The sequence below is a fragment of the Scardinius erythrophthalmus genome, assembly GCF_964197995.2.
Source record: "Scardinius erythrophthalmus genome assembly, chromosome: 2".
NCBI classification, from domain to species: Eukaryota; Metazoa; Chordata; class Actinopteri; order Cypriniformes; family Leuciscidae; genus Scardinius; species Scardinius erythrophthalmus.
This window is the reverse complement of record NC_138222.1, coordinates 47,942,781-47,952,978: the sequence shown is the minus strand read 5'-3', so window position 1 is coordinate 47,952,978 and position 10,198 is coordinate 47,942,781. Positions and strand designations below refer to the sequence as shown.

The 10,198-nt window shown below is 38.2% G+C and overlaps 2 protein-coding genes across 2 annotated transcripts; one reads left to right on the top strand and one right to left on the bottom strand.

The window, feature by feature from the left end:
- The first annotated feature begins 1,762 nt into the window (after positions 1–1,762).
- Positions 1,763–4,607, top strand: msmp1 (microseminoprotein, prostate associated 1). Its single transcript, XM_081392778.1, has 3 exons — positions 1,763–3,032; positions 3,131–3,239; positions 3,805–4,607. The coding sequence occupies exons 1-3, from the start codon at positions 2,936–2,938 to the stop codon at positions 3,971–3,973; spliced, it is 375 nt and encodes a 124-aa protein (XP_081248904.1). The 5' UTR covers positions 1,763–2,935; the 3' UTR covers positions 3,974–4,607.
- rgp1 (GP1 homolog, RAB6A GEF complex partner 1) lies at positions 4,526–10,126 on the bottom strand. The gene is made up of 9 exons (XM_081392601.1): positions 9,778–10,126; positions 9,162–9,277; positions 8,870–9,003; positions 7,582–7,665; positions 7,087–7,236; positions 6,484–6,630; positions 6,208–6,335; positions 5,501–5,678; positions 4,526–5,249 (listed from the first exon to the last, which is right to left on the bottom strand). The coding sequence occupies exons 2-9, from the start codon at positions 9,275–9,277 to the stop codon at positions 5,026–5,028; spliced, it is 1,161 nt and encodes a 386-aa protein (XP_081248727.1). The 5' UTR covers positions 9,778–10,126; the 3' UTR covers positions 4,526–5,025.
- Between the last annotated feature and the right edge of the window lie 72 nt (positions 10,127–10,198).

Genomic DNA, 10,198 nt, shown 5'->3' with positions numbered 1-10,198 from the left:
TTAACAAGGTCGGATCTGCTGTGAAACCAGCTGGTTATGGCCTTTGTCAGCCATTCTGCACAGCAGGTGGACAAGTCATTTGCAATTGCTATCTGTCTTTTGGGTGCATGAACATACTTCTCTCCAAGTATGTTTTCCAATGCAATGAACATTTTATTGGTTTGTTTGTGTATATAGGCACCAAAATAGGTTGTACTTCCTAAAAATCTCATCTCTCTTCACATAAAGAGTTTCTTGCCATCATTTGCAAGGGCAGAAAAAGAACCAAGCCAATAAAATGATTGAAAAAACAAGCTGTTCTTGCTTTTAATTTACATTCGTTGGCAGCTTGGCATCCGATCATCTAAATCTTAGTGCAACCTTGGGTCCCCCTGCACATTAGTGTGTGGTTATGTAATAAATGGGGATGACTCAGACTGCACAACAGAACAGGACCGCAGTCCATTACATACTCCGCTCGGGACTCAAGAGCTGTTAAAGAGGATAAGGCTCATTGCCACCCCTCATGTGTTCCGAACACTCACAGAGGGGGCTCTGCTTCCTTGCTCCCAAGTTTAAGGCCACATTCCTTTGAGCTGAAGCCAAAGGGCAGATGCACTCTTGGGATGATGAAGGTTTCCACTGGCTAACAGGTCTGAAGTTTTGTTTTCAGGAATTGCTTATGACCAATCAATAATTGCTCATATGATGGATTTAGTATTTGTAGGTCTGATCAATCTGAATTATGTGCAATGCATCTTTGCAATTATTTTTATCTTTAATAAAATGGGTTGTCAGATTTAATTCATTGTAAAGTAAACTAAAATGCTTCTGTAGGATCAAAAGACTGATTCAAATTAAAGACTAAATTGAACAAAAAAGCTTTATATGAGGTTAAATTGAAAACATTTGTATTATTTTGGTTTTTAGCTTATTAGCTTATTTTGGTTTAAATTTTATACATCAGTGATTTGCAACAAGGGGTACTTGAAAAATGTTGCTTTGTTAAACTATGACTTTTTGAATTAAATATACGATAAGGTGCGTCATTGAAATTGTATTCAGGCTGCGAATTACGGGGGGTTCAGGGGAGTCTAACCCCCCTAATGAAGACTTGATCCCTGAAGGCCATTGTGTAATCCGTCCCCTGTGTGTATTGTAATTTTAAATGTGTAATGACAAATGTGTTGTAACTTTTTGCACTTCAACAACAGGTGTTGTTTTTAAATGTTCTGCTAACCGTGATTGAACATTCAGTTCCTTAAAAATAAAAAATAAAAAGTTGAGGATGACACGTAATCTTATTCATACTTCTGCTGTCTTTTTTACAGCAATAGGCTACACTCTTTCCTATTTCCTAGAATTCGGTTCTGGGCAAATAATCCTACTGAGACATAAGTTGGGAAACAGTGGGATAGGTTACCCAAGGTTTGATTTAAATGATTTAACATTCATCATTCAGAAAACGTGCTACCGAAACCAAGTGTACCTGTTTGAAGTGTACCTGCTGAATAGACTAATTCATACTAGCACTTTTAGTTACTTCTTCCATTTAACAACAATTACCAAAGATTAATTGGCAGCCACAAAAATAAGAACTTCTGCCCAATGGCCTTCTGGCAAATTTTTTGCTCTTATTTGACACAAATCATGTCCTATGTGACGAAAATGTTTAAATACTACACCAGTTCTAACGTTCAACCAGAGGTAAACAAGGTCAGAATGCAAGGCCAGAGCAGAGGAGAGACTGTGAGTCACTTTGTCCAAACTGAGGTGCTAGTCAGAGCCATAGAGCAGTAGTACAACATGCAGTACACCGGGAGGAGCTTTCAACACCTTTCAGACTACTGTGGGGTGAACACAGGCGTGAATGTTACAAACAGACTTTGTGGTACCCACAGGGCCTCCTTGGAAAACGCCTGTTTCTTCTATCGCAAGTTTTTCCGTCTTGATAGCAAAGATGACGAGAGATGAGCTAATGTGCGAACTAGTATGTAATGTTTGGTTCTGGCTCAAAGAGCGTTACCTTCTCGGCATCCGCTCAAAGCCTAATCCCTCGCGCTCGACACCTACCTAGAATCCTTCCTCAACAACAAAAACGCATTTCAGGAATATTACATCTTCTCTGGTCATAAACACACACACCTGCAGCAGTTGCGCAATAAACGTCCAATTCTGCCTTTATGAGCTTCCTCCTGCTTATGAACATCTTCAGCTGGACCAGGCCCATGTGAGGTCATCACAGCCATGACATCATCAGCATGAGCTCGGTCCAAAGAAGCAGACGAAGGTCACGGCGACATGAGGACCACAGTTGTGATAAATGAAGAATCATCTAGTTACTTGGTGATGTTGAGAATCACCATTTTTAATGAAAATTTAGCTTTGCCATCACAAGAATACATTACATTTTGAAATATATTAACATAGAAAACTTAGATTATAATATTTCACAATATTACTGTTTTAACTGCATTTTTATCAAATAAACGAGGCCTTGCTGAGCATAAAATACTTCTTTCAAAAACATAAAAACATCTTTATTATTAGTGTACAACCACCAAAACCCAGATGAACACCTGATTATCTTTAACTGACAATACATGTTCTCTATAATTGTTCTGCGTCCTGTCTCGCGTCAACTTTTTGCTCTCTCACTCTCTTCCCCACCTCTCTTAGTCATCGCAGGATGTGTCAGAATTTCTATAGTTTTTCAAGGTCATGCCCAGTGGAGCGGAGAATGGCAATCACTGGAGAGAAAGAGCAAGTGGTGCCAAACCACAGCTTTTTCCTTTACACCCCCCCTCAAACAGCCCAACTAACCTGCCCCCACCCCAGAGACACACCTCAGGTAGGGGGTAAACCACTCCCCACACCCGTCCCCATGAACGAAAGGGGGTATAAATGAAGGTGCGAAAGAGGAGAGAGCAACTCAGAGGGTGATCGAACAACCAAGATGGATCCGAGACATGACACATTGATGTTCTTCATGGCCTGTTTGGTGTGGACGACATGTTCAGCAGCACCGATGCAGTGTCACTTCAACTCTCAAGGTGAGAGCAAATGTCCTGTCTCGTGATATTCCCTCCAAATCAGTTTTATTTGGAGTGCACTGATTGATATTCAGTATGTTTGACGTCTCTCTTCACAGCTCTGTGTGAATATGATGGAAAGCAGTACTCAATGGGAGAAAGCTGGATGGAGCAGGGCTGTGTGCAGTGCACCTGCCTGCACCCTGTGGGAGTGGGATGCTGCGAAACGTAAGAACTTTAACACTTCTATATATAAAGAACCTGATGAATGAGAACAGTGAGATTTTGGTGCATTGAGACCAAAAGTACACTCTTAAAAATGAAGTTTTTTATTGCCATCAATGGTACCGTGAAGAACCTTTAACGTCCATGGAATCTTTCAATTGCACAAAAGGTTCCTTAGTGGAAAAAGGTTCTTCAGATTTTTACAATCTTTTTCACATTAGAAAAATATGGTTCCTCACTGAATGTTGTTTTACGGAACACAAAATGGTTCTTCTATAGCAGGGGTTCTAGAGATCCAGAGTTTAGCAACCTTGATCAAACTCTCCAGCCTTAAACTTTCAAGTAATCCTGAAGCCCTTTATTATCTTATTCAGGTGTTTGATTAGGGTTGGAGCAAAACTCTGCAGGAAAGTGGATCTCAAGGACCAGAGTTGAGAACTCTGGTATCGCTGTGAAAACCCCCTTTTGAGACCTTTGTTTTTAAGAGAGTTCTATTTAGCTGTTTTGTACTTGTTTCTACATGGAACTAGTCCATTTTGATTTGTAATTTATAATCGTTGAATTACAGTGTGCACCGGCCTGTGGACTTTCCTCCCTGGTGTGAAGTTCGAGTTGAATCTCTGACCTGCCAGGTCATGCTGGTTATGACCTCTGATCCTCGTCTGCCCTGCATTCCCGGAGAAGACAACAATGTTGACCCAAGACATGGAGCACTCAACATGAAACTAGAAGGTTAGCATGGAGGAAGCCTTCAAATTACAAATAATCTGCCTGTCAGCTAACATCTGTCTCACTGTTAAGTGAGATGGGATATTACTCCTATAGCAACTGTTTTCTCAAAACATAACTATTACCGTTTAAGGAAGCATTCTCAATTTGAAGGAAGCAAGAAAGTGGTTTGACATGTACAGCATGTAGGGGAGGAAAGCGAGTCCTGTTTTGGAACGATGTATTGGAGTGAGAGATAGATCAGAAGTTTTTTTTTATTTGCATGGAATGTTGTGCATTATGTGTATTTGTGCCTTTTCTACCATGTTATTATCACATCACTATAACAGTAAATATTAGCAGTGAATGGCCTGTCATTGTCTTTTACAGTTCCTTCTCTCAATAGCCAAGATGTTTTCAAGCTCTGAGAGCAAAATTAAAAGTGTATTCCTGATTAAATCATTGCAATAAAACTCTTCATGAGACAAGCAATACTCTGATTTGATAACACATTTTGTCCATGTTGCTAATTTTAAGCAGGATAACCAAAGCTTTTTCTTAATCGTGTGTGCACTATTGTAAATAACAGCTGACAAGCTTAGTAATATACTGTTTGTCTCATATTTAGAATGTGTAATCTAATAAATATGCACATAAAACTCATCAATTTTTTTTTTCTATTTTCTTCAAACATCAAATGTTTCAACAAATCATCAGCTGCAAATAACTCTGAACAGATTTTATTCAGTTATGATTTGCATATAGAGAAATGTACAAAATAGCTTGTAATTTAAATACAGCAGAAACCGTATGTCATTATAATTTGGAGCATACATTGAAATATAGACAATAAATACAGACATTTCAACATTACAAGAGGTAAAGCAGTCTGTTGGTCAAGGCTGAAATGTTAAAGTTGCTTGAATAAAGAATTATCATCTCATTGCACGGCAAAAGATAAGAACCAATAAAACAACTCCAAAAATGAGCTACATTAGAATTAGGAATAGACTGCTAACAACACATCTCGCAACAACAACTTGTTAGTTTTATGATCTTCCAGCACAAATACCAACACAACTCAAATGTTGATGCTGTTTGTCCCTGTGAACTGTGAAACATATGAAGCTAGCGTGGGATTGGTGGGAAGCACTTTGATTGGCAGGTCCCAACTGAAGGTGTCCACATCCACATGCTCCGCCCCAGTCCATACAGTGACTTCTGACTGATTCTGCAGAACCACCGGCGCCTCCACTGGCTCCCGTGCTGTGACAAACTCAAAATGCAGTCGCCATCTTAACGTCACTGGGGAAGAGAATAAAAACATAGAATGGGAATGTTCCCTTATCACTGTTGATTTAAAATTGAACATCAACTAAATTAAGTCTCAAAATAATCGAGACTCTCAATGCACTTAGCCTGAACAAATATTTCCTTTACATACATATGGTCGATAATAGATTTAAAACTCCAGGTTTAAGCAAAACAAGAAATAAACCAGTATGTCAACCGAGTATCATTATAAAAAAATAAATTATGAGCAAAGGTTTTCAAACCTATATCTGTGGTGAATCCAGGTGTGACGTTGAGGGGTACAGGAAGAGAGAAATGGCTGGAGGCTGTGTGCAAACAGGACTCTACATGTCGGCCATGACCAGTGACGCTGACCGCCTGGCCCGGTCGTCTCTGGTACAGCTCTTGGACCTCCTCTTCACTTTGCAGACTTACTGAATACTGAGCAGACCAGACATAAATACACATGAACATTCTAGGAGCACATCATGAAGCATTTACATTCTCAAAAGTTTGAGGGTCAATTTTTTAATAAAAAAAGAAAATGATTTACTTTTATTCAGCAAAGATGCATTATACATTTATTAAGTGACTGCAAAGACTTTTAAATTGTTAAAAAATATATATATTTCAAAGAAATTGTTTTTTTAAGACTCTATTCCTTAATGAATCCTGAAAAAATGATCAGTTTCCACAAAAAAATTAAGCTGCAGCACAACTGTTTTCAGCATTGATAATTATAAGAAATGTTTCTTGTGCACCAAATCAGAATATTAGAATGATTTATTAGAATGACACTGAAAACTGGAGTAATAATGCTAAAAAATTCAGCTTTGCTACCAAAGGACTAAATTACAGTTTTTGATTAAATAAATGCAGCCTTGGTGAGCATTAGACACTTCTTTCAAAAACATTAAAAAAAAAAATTCTTTACTGACCCCAAACTTTTGAACCGTAGTGTATACTATACCTGTAAACATGGAATATCCCCTTCTGAGAACGTGAAGGTGCCAATGACATCTTCTCCGAGCCTGTACACAGTCTTAAAGATGCAGAACTTAGCCACTTTTCCCCGCACATTTGTGATGTTGAACATATCTGTGAAAGAAATGTATATACTCATTACCATATTCACAGAGACACAGAATTCATAACCGAGCAGAGGACTAAAACATGATAATAGATTGATGAATTTCAAAGACACAAGCCTTCCCACAATCACTACCACCCACATTTACTCACGCACATGGGCATCGACGTGAGGTGGTGATCATCAGCATGTCCAGAGCTCTTTCTAACGGTCTTGTATCTCTCCGGCTTCCTTCCTCCTCCTCCAGGAAGGGGTTTGAGGGAGCCACTTCCTCATCCTGAGGGAACGGAGGCTCTGGCATACCTGCAAAAGAACATCGTCTTACTATTGAGTGGGACATTTTATGGACACCTATTAACATCATCCAAAAAGGCAAAAGTTCTTAGTTACAGATGTAGAGATACAGGCATATTTGTCACTCATGGTTAATTTGTTCAGCAACCACAAAGTATCTAATAATAGGTGGTTTACCGAGATAAAGCCAGTTCGTCTGATCATGTGATCTCAACATGATGGCAACCATGAAGGGGAAGAAAACTACTTTTTTTAAGTTGATATGACTCAGATCCTCATTTTATGTCAGTATATATAATTCCACACTTATTTCTAAAAAGATTAATGATTTCTTTGTGTGTAAAACAACTGGGGTGGAAATATTAATGCATCTCAAATGCAGCCTGGTAAAAATTAATCCATGCTTTGCATGGACAAGGCTGAAAGGGAAACCATATACAAAGAAGGAAAAGAAGTGCAACCTACCATGAAGCACTAGAACTCTGAAAGGGACTCGCAGTAACTTGATAGGTGAGTTGACTCGCTGGCAGCCAATCGTGAGCTTGTACACATATTTCACTGCCTGACCCCGGAAACTGGGTGGACCGTCAGAGGGCACGACCTCACTATAGGTATCTGAATGAGGGGAAAACATTATTTTGTGGTAGTCACAGCTGAAAAAAAAAAAAACACTGAAAATGTCCTGTAGTTCAGGATGATATTAGCCAGGCATAATGTGCAATTAACCATAGCTAAACTTTGGCCAGCTGATGGTTGGTCCTGTGCCATGAGCCAGTTTTCAGAGAAATATCAAGAATATGTGGGTCATGAGGATTTAAGCTTAATTCTGAAATGATTAAGGGGTTTACTTCTTATTACTGAAGTTGTAAAAGTGCAAACAGTGTAAACAACACAAACACTGTATAAAAAGAACATGTAATGTGCCATCTAAAAGTGTCAGTTTTAAATGCAGTTTCTTACAGGTCTTGCTCTCTCCAGGGTCCAAACGAAGGTCACAGAACAAGATCTTAGGTGGTGTGTCCAACACACACTGCCCTCGTTCACCTGGATCAATGAAGAAACAAGGGAAATCGTGAAATCTCTCCTCATAATCATGAATCAAGAGGTTTCCTGTGAATAAATCTGCTTATACTTATACTGTAATATGAAAGACACAATCCAACAAGACCAAACAAAAAGATAGATTATAAAAACTGACAAATTCCCAGCAATGCTAACAAGGGAGTCTGTGACCAGTTGAAATCATTACACTACTTGATCTTCATATGCATTGCCAGCCATCATTAGCAGTTTCTTGAAATTTATAGGGTTTCTGACTCAAACCTTGGAACAGAGCCAAAGTCAATGACTTATTTCGGCAGACTGACCTGGTACTTTGCATTTTCTCTAATTAACTACTTTTGCGACTTTGGCAGATAGTTTTTGCTCATTATTCGGCCCAGCATGTTTTTACCGACTTTCTGTTAATGTACTGTAAATCAGGCTAGATAACCTTTGATCCATTTTAAGATATGTAAAATTAACACATAATTTTGGCCCTCTTTTCAGCTGTGCAGGTTCTGGAAGTATTTTTCGGTACTTAACGGTTTTAGTGAGGTAAAAAACTACAATCCGATTAAGCATTGCAAACAGCATAATTAAATTAAAAACAATGGAGAAATATAAACCTACTCATTTACAAAAGTTGATTATATGTATAAAAACTATATATTTTAAGTTCATTGGAAAATATGCATATATATACAAACTTTTCAGTATTTTGAGAGCGTTTTTGGAGCATGTTGCTCTGACTGGTGTACTTTTCAGTACAGCATCATGGGTAATGTAGTTTTTCAACAAGAATTCCACTGTTAAACACAATTATTTAAAAAAATAAGCTGAAATAATGCAGGCTGACGGCTTCAGCAGAAGCAAATCCCGTGTATTAACAACCTCGTAGCTCACAGCAAGTCTGTCTTTGAAGGTTTATAAGTTATCGTTAAAAATTAAATAAATGAATCAAGTTTTTATTTACGGAACCCAACTGTTGCACTCAATAGAACTATTTGAAAAATTTGGAATACTTTGTTCCAAATTTACTTTCTATTCTGTTCTGCTTCTGAAAATACAAACCTATGTCTAACTAACTAAAACCTTTTAGATATTGGCTGTTGTAAAAAAAACCTGCCCATGATTCTAGTCGCTTTATCTTTGATTCAGTATTAAAAATTGAGTAAAACAAGTGTGATATCAGCTGCTTATTTATCACCTCTGCTTGGTATCAGCACGGTGTCACTCTCAGCTTGCACGTCCTGCTTGGTGCCCTGAGCGGGCAGAGCCACGCGACTCTCGCTGGCATGGAACTGGCAGTGAATCTGAGCACTGGCCCAAGCCAACATCTCACTGTGGAAGATTAACAGACTCACTTCAGAACTGATATCACATATAATGACTGAAATGTGGAGACACACCAAAGCACAGCAGGGTTTAACTTATTAATGAGGCAGTGGCCAAAAAGCAACCTTGCACATTACATTCATGCTGATTATGGTGTTCTTTACCTGCTGGCAGATGTAGACAGATGTGACATGGGGTTTGTGAAGGTTATGAGACACTCTAAAACCTCCCCAGCCAAAAACACAGGCCCCCGGGCCATGGATGCCACCACCTCAATCATCTAAGGAGAAACAGAGGTTATACATGTATATGTACGTATGTGTATATGTATGTGTGTGTGTGTGTGTATATATATATATATATATATATATATATATATATATATATATATATATATATATATATATATATATATATATATATAATCTTGGTTTGTTTACTGATTGTAATGTTGTTGTTGTTTTCTAAACTAGCATAAACTGGTTTAAGCTGTTTTTAGCAGGTAAGAGAGTAAATCATGCAACAGATAAACATTGTGAAGAATAGCTTAGTTTTAAGATATTTACATTTGAACTTATTGCCTTATACCTGTGGCACTGAAAGAACAATAATCTACTAATTAATCTGACCGTGACAGGAGCATATGTGAAAACCTAGACTGTAGATAGATATCTAACGTTATATTTAAAAAGCTAAAGTCGTGCAGAGGGGCGCAGCGACTAATGTTTACTATGTTAGCAGGAAGTCCTAACATAATTGTATTAGTTCTCTTTAAAATACCTCGAAGTTGCTTAAAACAAACGACCGCTGTTTGTTCCCGTCGATATTTTCTACGTCGTATCCGTAAACCACAGAAGTTAAAAGACCGAGTTCCCGGCGACGCTCCAGTGACTTAAAAACAAAACAAGAGACGGGTTTCTCTGGGCCATTACGAGGTTTCCCTGAGTTTCTCCAAATGTCATTCAGGCTACATTTATAAATGGAAAATTAAACGTTGTCATATAATGGAAATAGACTTGAGAAAAATGTCCGTTGTGCATATTATTTTGAATTACTCAGTACAACATAAACACGAGAAAGTATAAGATGTCATCGTTTGTATCAACTCCGGTATAGTGATGTCCAACTTGTGAACAAATCATTTTTGTGAATCGATTACTCTGAATGAATCAGTTGAACAGGCACCCCGATAAACTGAGTG

Coding starts and splice junctions, on each gene's coding strand:
- rgp1 (XM_081392601.1), bottom strand. CDS start 9,277: ATGATTGAGGTGGTGGCATCCATGGCCCGGGGGCCTGTGTTTTTGGCT. Junction 7,666..8,869: donor CGTGCTGATACCAAGCAGAG/GTGATAAATAAG, acceptor TCATTGATCCAG/GTGAACGAGGGCAGTGTGTG. Junction 6,631..7,086: donor CAGAGTTCTAGTGCTTCATG/GTAGGTTGCACT, acceptor GTTCTTTTGCAG/GTATGCCAGAGCCTCCGTTC.
- msmp1 (XM_081392778.1), top strand. CDS start 2,936: ATGGATCCGAGACATGACACATTGATGTTCTTCATGGCCTGTTTGGTG. Junction 3,033..3,130: donor GTGTCACTTCAACTCTCAAG/GTGAGAGCAAAT, acceptor CTCTCTTCACAG/CTCTGTGTGAATATGATGGA. Junction 3,240..3,804: donor GGAGTGGGATGCTGCGAAAC/GTAAGAACTTTA, acceptor GTTGAATTACAG/TGTGCACCGGCCTGTGGACT.